Source organism: Narcine bancroftii, chromosome 9 (assembly GCF_036971445.1).
Source record: "Narcine bancroftii isolate sNarBan1 chromosome 9, sNarBan1.hap1, whole genome shotgun sequence".
Lineage (NCBI taxonomy): Eukaryota > Metazoa > Chordata > Chondrichthyes > Torpediniformes > Narcinidae > Narcine > Narcine bancroftii.
Window position 1 is genome coordinate 54669395 of NC_091477.1, and position 19635 is coordinate 54689029.

Genomic DNA, 19635 nt, shown 5'->3' on the forward strand with positions numbered 1-19635 from the left:
CCTCTCCCTGCCCCTTCCTCCCTCCTCTCCGCTCTTCCTCCCCCTTCCCCCCACCTTTTTAATGCTGCCTTGCCTGCACCTCAATGAAGGGCCAAGGCCTGAAATGTTGTGTGACCTTTTACTACCTAGCACTGCTGAGTTTCGCCCGCCCGTTCGCGCATCACCTTCAATAGTTCCCCAAGTTTTGCAGGAGTTGCTAAAATTTGGCAAAGTCGTTCGAAAGGTGGGGGGGTCCATGAGGTGCGGCAAGCCGTCAGCTGAGGGGGCCTTCGGCAGTAGAATCGGTTGAGATGGTTGTCACAGGGGAAAGGACTCCATCCTTCCTTCTGAGAACAAAGAGCTGCATGCCTCTCAACGTCACTTGTCTCAACCAGCCGCAATAGGTTTAGCAAAGAGGAGGTGAAAGTATCATCTCTGACAGTGCAGGGAGAGATGAGATCTTTCTTCCAAATCACCCTTTGACTCCCACACTGTGCAGTTTTTTTAAAACATCCAGGCCCTACAACCCCGCCCCCACCCCCCACCCCCGGTCTGCTTTTGAAGGGTGGGAGGAAACTAGAACACCTGGGGAAAACCCATACAGGCACAGGGAGAGTGCCGGATTCGAAGCCAAGTCCCTGGTGCTGCAGTGGCGTTGCGCTCACCTCTACACCAACCGTGCCACCCTCTGTTTGGTGAGTGAGAGGCCAGAGGGGCTCCGAGCAGCATCCAAGGGGAAGAAGTAACGTCAACATTGCCAGCAACATTGATGGCCCCTCCCCTCCCCACAGATGCTGCCTGACCCACTGAGTCCCTCCAGCATCCCCAGCTCTTCTGCTTCTCTGCTTTGTAAGTACTCTGCTAACTGACAACCCTCTCTTTTTGTGTTCCATGTCGCTCCTGGGCTACTGCCTCACAGACCCCAAACTCGAGAAGACAACTACCTCGTCACGCGCCGCCAGCGGATTGCCGTGGCCGGTTATCATTGGGATCCCTGCTGGGGCCATCTTCATCTCTGGCACCATTTTGCTGTGGTTTTGCCAGACAAGGCGACACGGTTCAGCCCCACCGCTCCACCGGCGCCAGCGTGACTGTGTGGTCCTGGACAAAGACTGCATGACCATCGGGAGCCCAGAGTTTGGAGTGGCTTCTCAACCACACCTGCTGGCTCAAACCCCTGCCATGGTGCCGACTGTCACGCCAAAGGTGTACCCTAAAATCTACACGGACTTTCACACCCATACCCATGCGCACACAGAGGGCAAGATCCACCAACATCAGCACTTCCACTACCAGTGTTAGCTGTGAAGGTATCAACCCTTGCAATCCAGGCCTCTTGTCCAAGAGTTCAATGCTACATTGACTGATCTCAAAGCCCACCAGTGTGCATCTAAGCATAATGTGACCACCCCACATGCAACCGTCTAAAGAAGTCACGAGAGAAGGACAAAGAAAATATCTTCTGGCTCCAGCAATGATGGAAGGTCGACCACCACTGAATGGTGTGGCTGCTCTTCGAGAGGTGGTTGCAATGAGTGCTCTCCCCTGAATGGCCTGGTTATCCCGACCCCCCCACCCCAAAACTGAATGGATAGGATCGCTGCATGCCCACACACAAGCTGAACAGTTCATTTTTTTTCTCATTTGTTGAGTAAAACTCGTCTCTCAGGAGCGAGCAAAGAGAAGCATGGTGGCAATGGAGAAAAGTGGGCGGCCAACGTTTCGGATCGGTGAAGGGCACCCCCGCCCCAAAATGTTGACTGCCCGCTTCTCTCCAGGGAAGCTGAGTGACCCGTCAAGTCCATCCAATTCTTCGTTGTTGGTGTAGGATTCCAGCATCTACAGTCTGTGTTCCTCATGTCTCTCAAGACAAGGCAGCGTTTTGCCTGCCTTGGGCTGTCATCGGCGGCATAAAGGAACATCTCCACCCAAGCCTCAATCCCACCTGCCCCCCACCTACCTATCCTACTTTCCAGAAGAAGCCACAACCTGAGTTTTGTGGGGGAATGCTGAGCTCAAACATCTCACCTCTGCCCATCCCCTTCCTTCCTTGGCGTTTACACTGCCCAGGTTTCTGGGGATATTCATCCCCCGTTGTTGGTTGATCCCAGGCCCTTCCTTTTTAACCATGCTCATTCAAAGCAAATTGGCTTGAGGTGGGACTGGTGGATGGCGCACTAACATTCTAAACCAAGATTGGTTTGGTGAAGCCCAAGCCATTGTTTTCAGGCAAACAATCTGGACACCTCTGCACTGAGGTATGCAAGTGTGTGTCAGTATTATACACAACGGTATGCAGTAAGAAGACAACACAGTATGTACAAAGGATGTAATTGGATGATATTTTCTCATCAAAATATTTATGAGAATTCAAATAATTTTATTAAAGAAATAGAAACAAACAAGTTTGTCTCTATGTTGTGGTAGTAAACATGACAAGCCCTGTCATCTCCAATGTGAGATCCAGTAGCAGCTGGCTGGGGTCCTTTGTGGTGCACTGTTATCTTCAACCTACCGACCTCATGGATTAGCTGTGCTGCAAGGGGAGGAAGCAATAAATGGAGCCCCCACCACCCCCCCCCCCCCATGCTTCAGGCTGGGGCAGGAACCGTCATCTCCTACTGCAGCGCAGTGGCTTCTAAGCAGAGGCTAGGCCCTCCCAGCTTTGCGAGAGGTTGGAGAGTGCCTCCTTTCCACAGTGATGTTCTGCGAGAGGCGTTGCCACCCCTCAGCTTCTCAGTGGCAAATAAGGGAGATAAATGCTGCCCTTTCCCAAATGAATGCTCCCTGCAATATAGGTGAATTGATTCAGGTGTGTTAAACTTTGAAACTAATTGATAAGGGGGGGGGGGGGGGGGAGACAGAGAACGTAGAAGAATAATTTGAGACAACAGTCTTGTGTCAAAAGCAAGATAACCTGGATAATGATGGAGGTGAGTGCATTGTATGCACAGGATTTCCTCCTGCTATAAAATTCACACCACCCTCCAGAGCGATGGGTGAGGAAACCAGACTTGGTTTCAGGTGGTCCACACTGGCGGAAGAATCAAGGCCAATGTTGACATGAGGAAAATCGCTTGATGACTGGAATGCCTGCAAACGTGGGCTGGCCAGGTTTCTCGACAACCTTCCACAGAGAAACCTTTTATAGGGGATCGTCCAGGATCCATAAATGTTACGAGCCCCGAGGACCCCAAAACTGAGCAGCAATTGATATTCACCAAGACAAATGGTTACTTAAACAAAGGTTTCTTTTAATTATCTTTAAACATGAAAACAGAATCACACTTTAACTTAACTCCCTTCTAATTCTAAGTGCACGTGTATGTAATGTGTGTGTAAGTTCAGAAAAGTTCTTTGGTTCACAGTCCAATCTCACTTCTCATTCCTCCAAGTTCACTGGTTGCAGGCAATTCCTATACTGTGCACAGAATTTAACATTTATAAAGATCACCAGGTTTTGATGCTTGAAAGGTAAATGCTTACTGCTCAGGAAGGTTCTTGTCGGTTTTCAGAGAGAAATTAATTGTATATTTACTTCCATCAGCCACTTTATTGTCTGGTCGAAGAAACTTATCCTGTCAGGGTTCTCCAGATGATAACCTCTTTCTTTCAGGTCACCACAGAGTTCCTTTTTGTTTCTCTTATTCCAAGTGAAAACATTAGACAGCCAGTCCTCTCCTCTTGCATGAACCACAAGGGCTTTGACAAGCCCATCTTCCAAAATGGGGCTTTCGACAAGCTTGCCAGCTTGTCCTGTTCCAGTCCCAGCTACTTCTGCTGGCTGTAACACTGTGGAAGTGTTGTCTGTGTCTGTCTGTCTGTCTGTCTGTCTCTCTCTCTCTCTCTCTCTCTTTCTCTCTCTGAGAGAAACCCTGTTTGACTCTTTCTGCTTGCAAAACCACATGACCCTCCTAGAACATCTCCAGATAGAAGGTGGCTCTGATAAGATCTTTCATCTGTCACCTCTTGTAAACAACAATCCATTAGTGAAGTCTCGAGCACTCTTCAAAGCCCTTGCAAAGGCTCTGGGTCTGATATGTCTAGCATTAGCAGAGCTCTAGTATTTCAAATAAGATCTGTTTTAAAGTGTTTGTATGTGACCTACTCTAACAAACCTTTCTCAATTTATCTCCCAAAAACACTTCTATATACTCTGTCACAAACCTTGTGAGGAAAAATTTTGAACAGGGGATCAAGCAAGTGAATTATTCTTTTGAAGAGCTAGATGGATGTGATGAGCAAGAAGGCTTCCTTCTTTGCTGCAATCACTGTACCCCACTTTAAATTAGAGAGTCACCCCCCACCCCCCCCCCAGATATAATGTTCTTGCTACACAGCCTCAGTACAGAATTTCTCAAAGTTAGATCTTGTTGATCGGGACCATCATGTAACAAATGTATAAGATGTTGGGTGTTGAGGAGACCACCTTTGTGGAGAATATTGAGGGGTGGGCAGGATTGAGTTAGAGGCTGGATTGGCTGAGACTTTACACACTTGAGTACAGGAGACCTTAGAGAGGTTTATTAAATCACGGGGGGCATAGGCTTGCTAAATAGTCAAAATCATTGGGGACGGCACAGTTGGCTTAGCGGTTAGTACAACACCTAGCAATCGGACTTGAGTTCAAATCCCATGCTGTCAGTGAGAAGTTTGTACGTTCTCCCCGTGAATATGTGGATTTTCCCCAGAGGCTCCAGTTTCCTCCCACTGGTTGAAATGTACCGGGGATGTAGATTAATTGGGTGTAATTGGGTGGCCCAGGCTCATGGACCGAAATGGCCTGTTACCATGCTGTATGTCTAAACTTAAATTGTCCCAGAGGACTCGCGCACATAGATTTATGGTGAAAAGGGAAAAGTTTAACAAGGAGAGGGTGGTGGGTCTATGGGATGAGCTGCCAGTGGAAGTGGTAGGAGCAGGGACAATTGTAATGCTTAAGACATTTCAACTGGTACATGGTTGGTAAAGGTTTAGAGAGATAAAGGCTGAACACAGACTTGATTGGCAAGGTCAAGTTTGGCCGTAGGGCTTGTGTCCGTGCTCTGACTTTGCAAACACAAAAGATTATGAAGGTATCAGCTGCAGGGTGACACAAAGAACTTTATGGAGAGAAACACTGGCATGTCCATTGCATCTTTCATAGCCTCTGCTGAGGCCTTATAACGTTATAATTGATGAAGAGGTTTCTGATGTGTAATCCCTGTTCCAATGTAGGAAGTAAGGCAGGAAATTTACACACAGCATGCGCACATGGACAACGGTGCTGCAAAATCTTGTACAGGTGTTTAATCTTTGAACAGCAAGTTACATTAAACTGTAAACATCTAAATTTGTTTTTAAATGCTGACATTCAGCTTGGCTGAATGGTGTACAGAGAGTTCCCCTGTGGACTGGTTGGTTGGTGGCACTGACGAGCATGGAACTGAGCCTAAAGGTCCACATCCTTATTCCTGACCATCACAGACCTGGTTCCTGCTCTGCCTGGGGATCTGGTGTGGAAAGTACAGTAAACACTATCAGACAAAGCTCCCAGTCTCAGTGACAGAGCTGTTGAAAAGATGACTGTGGGATATTACATCAGGAGAGAGGCAGCAAGTTTGATCTCCTCCCTCTGTGGGATATCCAGGCCGACTCTTGTGAACCACTTTGGATGCTTCATTTCTTGCTTGCAGGTTTGTTTCTGGAGTTTAGAAGAGCTAACTGTCCATGAAGGCAGCTAGGATTCAGCGCGGCACACGAACAGGCCACTATGTCTGTGCTGACGATGATGCCAATCTACGTTAATCTCACCTGCAAGCACAGAAGGACATAAGAAAGGTGACGAGTCATTCAATAAGACTGGTCTGGCCATGGGCTCGGCTCCACCAACCTGACTTTGGGAGCCTCCTGCTTCATTGGGCAGAAGTGTCATGGGCTATATATTCCCTGCCCCTTTACACATCTGTCCAAATGCTTCCTAACCAGGGCTACCTTGTCTCCCCTGGCAGCATGTTTCAGACACCACTGCTTACTCCAAAAATTCCACCTTTAAATGTTGCCCCTCTCACCTCCAACCTATGCCCTGTGATATTTCCACCCTAGAATATATATAATTTTAACACACACCCATCAGATCACTTCATTAGTCTCTGATGCTTGAGAGAAAACAATCCGTTTGTCCAATCTCTCCTTACATCTCATACTCTCCAGTCCAGGCAGGTGAACCACCTCCACCCTCTCCAAAGCCTCCACATCTTTCCAGATGCAAAGTGATCCCCTAACTTTCATACTCAATGCCAATGAAGGCAATAAACACACCTTCTTTCTCATTCTGCTGACTTGTGCTGCTGCATTAAGGGAGCGATGGGCTCCAGATTAAACCCTGCCTGCCATTTCTCTGTCCAGATTTCCAAGGGTCACATTTCAAAATCCTGCAACCGCAGGGTCTGGGCCCAAGATGGCAGCGCCCATGTTTGCTAGTGACTACAGGGGTTTGCAGACACCAGAGGGGGCTGCGGACTAGCGCAGGGCACCAGTGACAGGGAGAACACCACCCCGTCGAGAGGGAAAGGCAGAGGAGACATCCCTAAGGACAGTGGCCACGGTGGCGGACCCACGAGGGGTTCTGACCTGGAGGACACAGGCAGGTGGCGAGTTTTTGGCAGACTTGCAGAGGAGGAACTCATTAGAGCCAGGTTTCGGGACTGGGGTTTAAAGGGGATGCTGAGGCCAAGGAGGGATCCTGAAGATAACTGGGTACTGAAGGCATCCTCATTGTGTGGGAGATTCGGATATGGGCTCGGGTTGCCAATGGTTTGCTGCAAAGGCTGTGGGAGTGCTGGATGCCTATCCACGGACACTCAGTGACTCTGTGGAGGACTCACTTTTGCTTCTCTCTCTCTGGCTGTAAGGGGCTATGGGCAATGCTAAAAGGCAAATTTTTGTCTGCCTATGAGGCAATTGTGTGTAATATTGGGGCAGCACAGTTGGCGTAGTGACTAGTACAAAACCTTTACAGTGCCAGCAATCAGGACTGGGGTTCAAATCCCATGCTGCCTGTAAGAAGTTTGTACATTCTCCCCATGTCTGCATGGATTTTCCCCTGGGAACTCTGGTTTCCTCCCACCATTCGAAAAGTACCAAGGGTGAAGATGAATAGGGCGTAAATTGGGCAGCACGGACTCATGGGCTGAAATGGCCTGTTACCGTGCTGGATATCTGAATTAAAATTTATTACATTTCTGTTTTATTACATGACAATAAATTGCATCTGCATATGTACATGGAGCCAAATAAGGGTATGTATAGAGTGCACACAGAATGCAGCACATGTACCCAAGATTTACTATAGGTGAGCACTGTGAACATACATGGTGGGCAGGCAGATTGTACTCAGGATACACCAAGGTTACCGATGGGGATCAACACTTGTCAAGTGGAGTTCAATTCCCCATTGCCAGGTAAAACCAGAAACTGATCCCTGCATAAAATGGTCCTGCATAATTGAAGCAATTTCACCTCATACTCACCTGGAAGGACATCATTGCACACACAACTCTCGCCCAAAGGTTCTTGGGGGGAATTGGAGCGCCTGGTTCTGAGCTGTGTCTGTCACTGGAATCATATAGGTTACAGGATGGGAGAAGCATTGGTGTTGAAGGAGAGGGTAAGAAGGGACAGGATCTGTATCCAGGACGGCTCTGGACCAGCCCTGTTAAACAATGACACATCATAAATCACTATAATGCCATTCCAATGGGCAGGTCAATGGTCAATGGTCGGGGAGTTGGGGATGGGGGAATTTGGAGATGGAGGGAGTTGGGGATGAGGGGAGTTGGGATGGAGGGAGTTGGGGACAGGGGGAGTTGGAGATTAAGGAAGTTGGGGAGTGGGGATGGAAGGAGTTGGGGGCAGGAGGAATTGGGAATGGGGGTTTGGGGATAGAGAGAGTAGGGGATGGGGAGAGTTGGGGATGGAGATAGTTGAGGATGGGAGTAGTTGGGGATGGGGGAGTTGGAGATGGGGAGGATGGGGATGGGGAGAGTTGGGGACAGGAGAGTTGGGCACAAGGTCATTTGGGGATGGTGGAAAGTAGGGGATGGGGAGTTGGGGATGTGGGGAGGATGGGGATGGGGAGAGTTGGGGATGGGGAGTTGGGTATGGGGTAGGAGTTGGGGATGGGAGAGTTGGGGATATGGGGAGTAGGGGTTGGGAAAGTTGAGGATGGAGGAGTTGGGGATATGGGGAGTTTGGTTTGGGAGAGTTAAGGATGGGGGAGTTGGGGATATGGGGAGTTGGGGATATGGGGAGTTGGGGATGGGGAGTTGGGAACAGGGGGAGTTGGGGACAGAGAGGAATTTGGGATGGGGAGGAATTGGGGAAGAGGGAGGAGTTGGGGATGGGGAGGAGTTGGGGACAGGGGTTAGTTGGGAATGGGGAGGAGTTGGGGGCAGGGGGAATTGAGGATGGGGAAGTTGTGGATGGGGGAGTTGGGGATGGGAGAGTTGGGGACAGGGGGTAGTTGGGGATGGGGGTAGTTGGGGATGGGGAGGAGTTGGGGCAGGGGGAATTGAGGATGGGGAAGTTGTGGATGGGGGAGTTGGGGATGGGAGAGTTCGAGACAGGAAGGTATTTGGGGATGGGGATAAGTTTCCGGGTGACTATGTCTGGACTGATTAAATGAAAATGCTATTCCCGACATCAGATGTTTCAGTGAAACAGATCATTTCCCTTCACCCATGTCCACTGCTCTCATTGACAAATACATTACTCATCGGATAGATCATTTCAAGCAAGCAGGTCGATTGATATGGAATCCCAGACCAGGGGTCTGCTGTGTGCGCAGCGACTAAGGTTACCAATTGGTTTGAAGTGTTCATGAGTGGTTTGTACCTCAGTCTTGTGATTTGTTTAGATCAGTACAACCTTCCAAGCCAAAGTCATCCAACAGGCAACAGAATCCTATCACTGTTTGAAATCACTTTTCTGACAACGTGTCAATGGCATCTCAATGGCATCTCAATGGCAGCAGAGGTGAAAATTTAACCTGTTCAACTATTTTCTTTCAGTTCAGTCACATTTTTCTCTTTTCCAATTGGTTATTTTTCACTTTTCTTTATTCCTCATTATCACAAACCTTCTCCACTATTTAAGCGTCTCACTCGATTTTGGTCCTCAAATAATTATCTTCCGAGACACTTCCATATTACTCTATCAGAGGTACGGTTGATGGAATTTACTGCAGAGAAATGCATTTGAGAGGTCTAACTTGGATAGGACCAACATAGTGAATGGTAGGAATTTGGGGAGCATTATAGAGCAGAGGGATCTGGGAGTCCTGGTACATCATACCATGAAAATTGCATCACAGGGGTGGTCATAAAGGCCTTCGCTCGTTGGCCTTCATCAGACAGGATACAGAGTATGGACGTGCAGAGGTCAAGTTGCAGTTGTATACAGCGTTGGTGAGGCCCCATTTGGAAGCCAAGTGTTTAGTTCTGGACAGCGTGTTGCAGGAAAGATTTTGTCTGCAGAGTAGAGTTACAAGGACACTGCCAGGACTCGGGGACCTGATTTACAGGGAGAGGTTGGGCAGGCTGTCGTTTTATTTCTTGGAGGATGAGGGGTGACCTCAAGGAGGTTTACAAAATCATGACGCGAGATCAGCTGAATACAGAAAGTCTTTTCCCTAGAGTAGGGGAGCTGGTAACCAGAGGACATTGGTTCAAGATGAGGAGGAAGAGATAGGTAACTTTTTTTAAACAGAGGGTGGTGGGTGTATGGAATGAACTGCCAGATGAGGTGGTTGAGGCAGGTTCTATTGCAATTCTTGAGGAAAGATTAGACAGGAGCATGGATCAGGTGGGTTTCAAGGGCTACAGGCCAAGCGCAGGCAGGCGGGACAAGTGTGGGTGGGGAATTTTGGTCAGCGTGGGCAGATTGGGCTGGAAGACTTGTTTCCACGCTGTGTGACTCTCTGGTTCTATGACCTACTGAAGAATTTATGCTGTGGCACAACAAATACTGAAGGAAGCCACCAGTTCATCCATGTTCTTCCACGAATGATAACTCTTGCATTTGAAATTTACAGCTGGGGTGCACATCTCTCATCGAATCAGAAAAAGGCCTTTTTGCCCAACTTATCTATGCCGACCAAATTGGCATGCTGGTCTAGTCAAATTCCTGTCTTGAGTCCATATCCTTCCAACCTATCCCTATATTTGTCCAAATGCCTCGTGGCCATTGTAAATGTAGCTGCTTCAATGGCTTCTGTGATAGCTCACTCCAGATATGGACTGCCCTCTGAGTGAAAAGTTGCTCCCCTTAAATCACTCCCTTTTCTCCCCAAAGATATGCCCTCTTGTTCTAGAACCTTCCAGGAGCAATGTTGGCTCTGAGAGGTTCCTATGCAGTGGCATTCTTTGGGTATCTAGATCATATCGGAACCCCCATCCAGCCTAGAGCCTAAAGCTATGCTCCCAACACTATTATAACCACCCAGTTAGCTGCCTGTCTATTGTAAATGTCCTTACATAAATAATCAATGGAAATGGCTCCTATTCGCAGAAGTCACATTGAACACCCTTTATTCTAGACATGGAGGGAAGAGAGAATTGAGCCAAAGGAGGGGTCAGGGTAGAGTAGAGGGTAGACCTCTGACATGAGGGTAGACCTGGTGTTGGATGACAAAGCCGTGTGTCGGTGGCTGCAGAGCGAAGGGCTTTGTGCTCTAAGATGTCCTGAGCCAAGGAGGCAAGCTTCCAATGAGAGGGAACCATGAGCCTTGGGGCAGACAACGGAGAGGAGGTGAAAATGGCCAAGGATCTGGAACAGATTGTGGAGGAAACATGCGCTGCAGTTCTGTGCAGTGTGAAATAGAGAGCCTCAAGTTCATCGTCATGTATCGCGATACGGAGAAAAGTTTGCTTCATTTTTAATTTTGACAGACAGCATGGTAATGGGCCCTTTCAGCCCATGAACCTGTCCTCCCCAATTACACCCAATTCACCTACAATCCGCATAATAGTTTGGTGGGAGGAAACTGGAGGACCCAGAGGAAAGCCATGCCCACACAGGAAGAACGTGCAAACTCCTTACAGACAGTGCACGATTTGAAGCCCAGTAATAGTATTGTGGTAATCATACCACCGTGTCCAAGAGCAGTCCAACTCGTCAACCCAGTACTGCGACAAGATCGCAATGCTGAGCTAGGGAGAGAGCATTAATTTACTGGTGTGAGGTGCATTCAGAAATCCGACACAGTGGGAGAGAAGGTCCTAAAGATCGGGTAGTGTTGGATCTTCTTCCTGTCAGGAGGGGGCATTGAGAGAGTGGCTAAGTGTTCATGTAGACCAGCTGAGTTCCTCTGGCATTTCAGTGTGTTTACTACAATCACGGCGTCTGCAGACTTTCCTGTTTCATTTTCTAGCAGCTTCTCCTAGGAAGTGTTGACGGTGGGCGGGTGATGGTCTGAGCGTCCCTCACTACATGTGTAGAAGGGGCAGCGTCCGCTACCGGAAGCGCTCCCGAAATATGAGACGTCCACACAGCACGAGGGCGAACCAGTAGCTGATCTTGATTTTGAATTCCTCGTGCTGCTAGAGGAGACCGCCCACTTCCTGTGAGGGGTGCGCTGGCCCTAGGAAGTGACTTTGGCATGTTGTGGCATCACTCTCCGTCCAGCAGCACGCAACATGGAAGTGACGCCGTCCCCCACCCCCCGCTGGGCAACACATGACACCTTCCTCAGAAGGGAAGGGGGACCCGCGCCATCTTGTGTCAGACGACTAGGGCGGCAATTCGGCCCATCCAACCGCGCAGTTGCTTGGCCTGCTACAAAGGTGTATTTAATTTATTTTTAAATTTCAAGACACAGTGCTGTAACAGGCCCTTCCGGTCCATGAGCCCAAGTGGTCCAAATACACCCAAGTGACCATATAACCTACTAACCCCATATGTTTTTGGTGGGTTGGAGGACACCAGAGCAATGACAGAAAACCAACGCAGACACGGGGGAGAAGATACAAACTTCTTGCAGATAGCGCGGGATTCGAACCCAGGTTGCTGGCGCTGTCACAGTGTTGTACGCTAACCATGGTAGCAGGGAGATCAAGAATATAAGAAGGGATAGCATCTCATGAGAGGTGGGGAGGTTAATGATTCTGCCCTTCGCATGGCCAAGAGGGGCAGGATGTTGGTGTAAAGAGTTGAGGAAGTTGTCGAAACAATCAAGATCACCTCACCAGGGGACAAGGCTTCACGTGGCAATGAGGCCAACGAAAAAAACGTTCATTTAAATTATATCTGTGAGCACATTCTACCTGCTGAACTACCTTTGATGGGGGTCCCAGTTATAGAAGAGGAAATATGACTCCAGTTTACGCACAGTAAGATCCCCCCGTAACAATAGCCAGAGAAAATCTATTGAAAATGATGAAAGGGGCTAAATATTCACTGGGTCTAGTATTAATGAGCCCTTTTCTGGGGTCAAATATGTTGGTTATCCAATCGCCAGTTCAGTCAAACTCCACATTTATTGTCTTTCCCATGGGGTGTCAGTCTGTCCAGGTTAACAGACCCCAGGGTGAAAGAGTCTCAGTGTCTGGTCCCTGTCTCCGTCCAGGTAAACAGACTCCAAGGTAAAGCAGTCTCAGTATCTGGTTCCTGTCTCCGTCCAGGTTAACAGACCCCAGGGTGAAGCAGTCTCAGTGTCTGGTCTCTATCTTTGTCCAGGATGACTGAACCCAGGGTAAATCAATCTCAAGCCTCTTTCACCCTTGACAGGTGTGGGGAGAGGGGGGGTGTGGTGGTGGAACACCGATTAACTCTGTCAGGTGTGCAGAGAGTGGTGGAGGGGAGGGGAGTGGAACACCGATCACTCTGTCAGGTGTGGGGAGGGGGAGTTGGGTGGTGGATCACTGATCCACTCTGTCAGGTGTGGGGAGGTGTGGTGTTGGGGTGGTGGAACACCGATCCACTCTGTCAGGTGTAGGGAGTGGTGGGGGGGGTGGTGGAACACCAATCCACTCTGTCAGGTGTGAGGAGGGGGGGGGTCGTATGGTGGAATTCACTCAGTCAGGTGTGCAGCTGCCATCACATATTCAACAGCATGACCTCGGAGACGACCAACGTTTAAAACTGGCCCTTTCTTCCAGCAGAGAAGGAGGGATGGGAAACTGGCGATGAATTCATCATCCTTAGCCCACTCAGCTCTTCCTGCAGAACTAGATCTGACCGGGTTTGCACTGGTGTTCAGCAACTCGTGAAGGGATCCCAGTGTCTGCCTCATCTGTTGACGCTTTAAAAGTTGGCAAAGGTTTAAACATCCTGAATCTCTCCTGCAGGGGACATAAGTACAAAGTGAATGGAGGGAAGTTTAGGGGAGACATCAGGGGTAAGTTTTTTACACCGAGAGTTGTGGAGGCCTGGATGATTGTGGAGGCTGAAACATTGGGGGCATTTAAGAGACTCTAAGATAGAGACATGGATAGAAGAAAAATAGAGAGTTATGGGGTAGGAAGTGTTTAGAACATTTTTTTAAGGAATATACAGGTCTCGAGCGGCATGCCCCTGCAACAGTTGGGTCAGCGCTCCGGGCGGCGAGCACAACCAGGCACCAGGAGATCGCACAGCGGCACTGACCCCAGCAAGCGAACATGCGGTCGGGAAGATAAGGCAGCATAGGGGGCCAGCATCCCCGACATGGCGCTGGCCCAGTACCACACGGCCAACAGTTTTGGGAGAGTGTGCGGGGAAGAAGGTGTTGCAATGGAAGAATGTCCCTGTGCACGTGAAGAGCCGTTATCGTTATGCGAGCGTTGACGTTAGCAAACGGGCAAACGGCAGGGACGCGAGCAATGTAAAAGTCAGGCTTTCGGCCTCAGTAAAGCAGAGCCATACCTGACTACAGGTCGGCACAACATCAAAGGCCAAAGGGCCTGTACTATGCTGTTCCATATTCTATAAAAAGCTGAGAAAAGGGGAAAGAGAGAGAGAGAGAGAGAGAGAGAGAGAGAGAGAGATAGAGAGAGAGAGGGGGGAAAATGGAGAAGATCTGCTGATGGGGACGGAGCAGACATTACCCAGTTCAGACCCAGTGACGTATGGGCAGATGTGGAAAGCAGCCATGTCCGCGCCAGCCTCCCGTGCAACTGCAGATGTGTCGGGTCACATATGCATCAGGCTGGCAAACACTCGCTGCAGGAAATGGGGGCTATTAATAACAGCAGAGAACACAGGTCTCATTGTGCCTGCGGCTATCCGTGGACATGGAACCTGCTCAGCACAGGATGCAGTGAAATTAGTGAGTCTCCCACTCCTTAAAGCCTGGAGAAATGGCTCTTTTCAGTCCTGTTCCAGTGTAACTGCACCCACTGTCGTGCGTTTTCGATGTGACCCTCCCCAGCCCCCACACCCCACATTACGATAGATTCCTTCCATACATGCCAGGTCTCCAGGAGAGGAAGTTAAATGTATGGTCCAGGTGCTGGGGGGTCGGGGGTGGGGGGACGCATTTGACTGCATTTCTACCATGCCTCACGCCATCTCAAACACTGTTGTGCTTTCTGATCAATATAAGTTGATAAACAGAATAGCCACTTTATTTTTGTTTTAATTTAGAGATACATCATGATAACAGGCTCCTCCAGCCCTCGGGCCATGTTGCCCCAAATACACCAAGTAACCTTCAAACCCCGTATGATTTTAAAATGAAGTCCATGCCAGAAAGGGTTATTGCAGCTTGTGAATGTTAATGAGCCATGGTCATACAGTAGGAGAACTGACCCCTCTGCCCATCCCATCCATGATAGCCTCCAGGTCCGTGCCATCCCATTCCATACCCCACTCAAGCGAAGTCCCCAGTCCCCAGAGCTTAAGTGATTGACCAGCTGACGCAGACAACTTCCTGTGGGACGTTAACAAATGCGGCAGAGCAGAGAGCTGACATCCCACTATTGGAATCACGAGGGACCATGGCACGTAGGTTGCAGTCATGTTTGGGACTTGCTGGATTTTAGCTTTAATTCTGCAAAGTTTGTGCCCCTGCCTCAATGGAGAGAAATGTTAGTTACCCTTTACTCCCTCTTCTTCCTTAAAGTAAATAAGGGTGAATAAATCCCCAGGGCCTGACAAGATATTCCCTTGGACCTTGAGGGAGGCCAGTGTAGAAGTTGGAGGGTCTCTGGCAGAAATATTTAAAATGTCCTGAGCCACAGGTGTGGTGCCAGAGGATTGGAGGGTAGATCATGTTGTTCTGTTGTTTAAAAGAGGCTCCAAAAGCAATCGTGGAAATTAAAGGCCAATGAGGTCTTAATGGTCAGTGGTAGGTAAATTACTGGAAGGTGTTCTAAGAGATCGAATATACAATTATTTGGATACCCATAAACTGATTAGGGATAGTCAACATGGCTTTGTGTGTGGTAGGTTGTGTTTAACCAATCTTATAGTGCTTTTCAAGGAGGTTACCAGGAAAGTTGTTGGTTTACGTAGTCTTTAATAAGGCCTTTGACAAGGTCCCATGTGGGAGGTTAGTCAGAAAGGTTCAGACACTGGGTATTCACGGTGAAGTAGTGAAATGGATTTGACAAAGGCTGGATGGGAGAAGCCATAGAGATATAGTAGATGATTGCTTCTCAGACTGGAGGCCTCAGGGATCGGTGCTGGTACCATTGTTGTTTATTATCTATGTCAACGATCTGGATGATAATGTGGTAAAATAGATCAACAAATTTGCTAATGACACTAAGATTGGAGGTGTTGTGGACAACGAGGAAGGTTTTCAAAGCTGCAGAGGGATCTTGACCAGCTGGAAAAATGGGCTGAAAAATGGCAGATGGAGTTTAATGCAGACAAGTGTGAGGTGTTGCATTTTGGAAGGTCAAACCAAGAAAGGACGTACATAGTAAACAGTAGGGCACTGAGAAGTGCAGAAGAACACAGGGATGAGGGTATACAGATACATAATTCCCTGAGAGTGGCTTCACAGATGGGTAGAGTTGTGAAGAGAGCTTTTGGCATATTGGCCTTCATAAATTAAAGTATTGAGTACAGGAGTTGGGATATTATGATAAAGTTGTACAAGGCATTGGTGAGGCCAATTTTGAAGTATTGTGTGCAGTTTTGGTCACCTAACTACAGGGAAGATATCAATAAGATAGAAAGAGCGCAGAGATTTACTAGGATGTTGCCCGGACTTCGTAAACTGAGTTACAGGGAAAGGTTAAACAGGTTAGGAATTTATTCCCTGAAGCGTAGAAGAATGAGGCAGATTTGAAAGAGGTATTTAAAATGATGAGGGGGATAGACAGAGTAAATGTCTTTTCCACTGAGGGTAGGTGAAATACAAACCAGATAACATGGGTTAAGGGTGAAAAGGGGAAGGTTTAGGGGGAACATGAGGAGGAACTTCTTCACACAAGGAGTGGTGGGAGTGCAGAACGAGCTGCCAGCTGAGGTGGCGAAGGTGGGCTCAATTTTAACATTTAAGAAGAATTTAGGCTGGGACTTGGATGGGAGAGGTATGGACTGGGTGCAGGTCAGTGGGACAAGGAAAAAAATCATGGTTTGGAATAGACTAGAAGGGCTGAAGGGGTCTGTTTCTATGTTCTATGGTTGCTGTGTGACCTGCTGAGTTTCTCCAGCATGCCTGGATGCCTGCTGATATTGCTGTTCACTAATATGCCCCACACATGGGGCCAAGACACTGAAGGACCCAATGGTTCTGCCTTCACTAATGAGGAATCACATAACATCTCAATGTACTAAGGGTTGGAGGACAGAGGAGGACTTGACATAAATTGGCATCTGTTGCAAAATTACATCAGGTGACATTGAAAGTCGATAAGCAGCCCGGTTGGTTTAGCGGTCAGTGCAACACCTCTACAGAGCCAGCAATCAGGACCAGTGTTCGAATCCCATGCTGTCTGTAAGGAGTTTGTATGTTCTCCCCATGTCTGCGTGGGTTTTCCCCGGGGCTCCAATTTCCTCCCACTGATCGGGGATGTAGGTTAATGGGTGTAATTGGGCATGGATCCGTGGGCCAGAATGGCCTGTTACCGAGCTGCATGTCTGAATTTAAATTTATAGCCCCCTACCCTGATAGTTAATGACCCAGAATGCTTGAGGGGGTGGCCCTGGAGGTAATGCATGCCTTAATGATTATTTTACAACATTCTCTGCACCCTGCATCAGTCCCCTTGGATTAGAGGGTTGCTAATGTGACACCACATTTAAAGGAGGGAGAGAGAACTGAAGGAGTTATGGACAAATTAGTCTGACTTCAGTGGGGGAGGAGGGAGGGGATGCTGTGGACACTTTTTCAATATCCCATGGCTGAATACTTGGAGAGGAGAGACAGCATTAGTCCAAGTAAGTGTGGATTTTTGAAAGGGAAATTCTGTGTGGCGAATCTTCTCGAAATGTTTGAGGATGTATCGGTGGGTGAACCAGTTGGTGGTGTGTACTTGGACATTGATAAAATCCCACACAAGTTTATTGTCACCCAACCCAACGAAACAGTGTTCTCCAGTCCTTGATGCAAAATAGGTAGACACACAACAGAGACATGACACACGGACAGACAAACAAGTATTTCATCTATACAAACAAATAAATAAATTGTTTTGTAAGTATGAGAGTCCTGGGTGGTCAGTATCAGCAGTTCCTCTTGTCGTTCAGCATCCTCACTGCCTGTTGAGAAGAAGCTGTTCCTCAGCCTGGTGGTGCTGGCTCTGATCCTCCTGTATCTCTTCCCCAATGGGAGCAGCTGAAAGATGCCGTGTGCGGGGTGGAAGGGGGTCCTCTGTGATTTTGCACGCGCCCTTCAGTCAACGATCCTGGTAGATCCCGTTGATGGGGTGGGGGGGGGAGACTCCAGTGATCCTTTCTGCTGCTCTTATGGTCCAATGACAAGAAATTGGAGAGCATGGTATAGGATGTAAATACCTACTGATGCAGAGGTCCCTGGAAATTGAAAGGTAAGGAGATACTGGAAGATATTACAGAAGTTGTTTGATAAAATCTATAATTGACCAAAGTCTAGTCACCAAGTATCGAGCACAGCTACAGAATGTCAAACAAAGTGGTCAAAACAATAAAGTACAGGTCAGAAAAGGTCAGGTCAAAGAGCCCGTACACAAAAGAACTGCAGATGCTGGATCTACAAGGAAGCCAACAGAAGCTGGAGGGACTCAGGGAGTCAGGAACATCTGTGGGGAGAAAGGGACAATCACCGGCTGTGGGCCAGTCCCTTCCTCTAGACCAGGGGTGTCAAACTCAAATTCACAGAGGGCCAAAATTAAAAACTTGGACTAAGTTGTGGGCCAAACTAAATATTTATTGAAAATTTTCAACAACATCTGCATGTTTTCTCTTCTTTCAACATATGTAATGTTAAACTTTTTCTTATTAAAATAAAGGTTTAATAATAGTTTTGGTTAAACTCTTTCCAGAAGAAGCATTAACAAATGAGAAATAAAATATTCAATAAATAATATTTCTCTATAGCCTTTAAGCTCCTTTTAAATGTATTTTTTTTCACAAGTCAAAAAAATAACAACTTGCTTCAATGAAAATCCAATCTTTCAACTATAAACAGTCCAAAGTGAACCAAAGAAAATATGAATCCAAGCTTAGCTTGCTACACTGTGATTTACTCTGATGCACCTGGGTCTAAACCAGATACTTGGCATCTCTTCTTAGATGCAAGTTCATCAAACTCTGGGGTCAGAGTTTGCCTCCCACCTGTCTTGAAAGGTCCTGTTTTCTGTCTTTCGTTTGGCCATTTTTCGTAAGGGATTTATTACATGTGAGTTGGGCGACAGGTCGCAGATGCTAATGAAAGTAAAGAGAGGAGGTGGGGGCGATTAGCGGGCTGACGGGCCAGCGCCAACGCATTTGCAAAGCATTCTGGGATTTGTAGTATTAGCTGTGCATGCGCTATACTGGCGTGGTGGCCAGCGGGCCAGCTCTAATACATATTTGATATGATATTGCGGGCCAAGTATAATTATATCACGGGCCAAATTTGGCCCGCGGGCCTGAGTTTGACACCTGTGCTCTAGATGGTTCAGAGATGGTCAGTCTTGATAAAGGGTCACGAGCTAAACCCCTGACTGTCCACTTCTCTCCATGGACGCCGCCTGGAGCGTCAAGTTCCTTCAGCTTTGAGCACCAGTTTCCAATCCTGGTCATCAGGAGGTGCTGGAAGCACAATGGGGACGTGCGCAGCTGATCACAGTTCGGAGCTGCAAACAAGCACGACAGAAGCGTGAGCTCCTGGCAAAGAAACATGGTTTCGAGATTATCCCACTGATGAGTATTAAAGCATTCGGTCAATTGGGGAAAGAAGGAGAACATCAGGAAATCCTTCTTGCTTGAAGAATAACTGATAGATGAGCTCTGGCATGGAATCTAGTTGCAGACAGAACCACTGAAGAATTAGATTGTGGTAATAACCATATAACAAATACAGCCGGAAACAGGCATCTCGGCCCCTCTAGTCCACACCGATTTCAGTGATCTCCTCTAGTCCCACTTACCTGTTCTGTACATAACCCTCCAATCCCCTCACATCCATGCTCTTATTCAACCTGCTCTTCAATGACAAAATTGACCCTGCTGCAACCACCTCTGAATGATTAAGATAAGATGGTTGGTATTCCAAACCATCATTGC

At 48.0% G+C, this 19635-nt stretch overlaps 1 protein-coding gene across 1 annotated transcript in view; it reads left to right on the top strand.

The window, feature by feature from the left end:
* LOC138742947 (fibroblast growth factor receptor-like 1) overlaps positions 1–2369 on the top strand; it is a 178246-nt gene extending 175877 nt beyond the window's left edge. The window contains exon 7 of the mRNA XM_069897822.1: positions 899–2369. Coding sequence (XP_069753923.1) covers positions 899–1281 — 383 coding nt within the window. The 3' untranslated portion in view covers positions 1282–2369. The remainder of the gene's footprint in view (positions 1–898) is intronic.
* The last annotated feature ends 17266 nt before the right edge of the window (positions 2370–19635 follow it).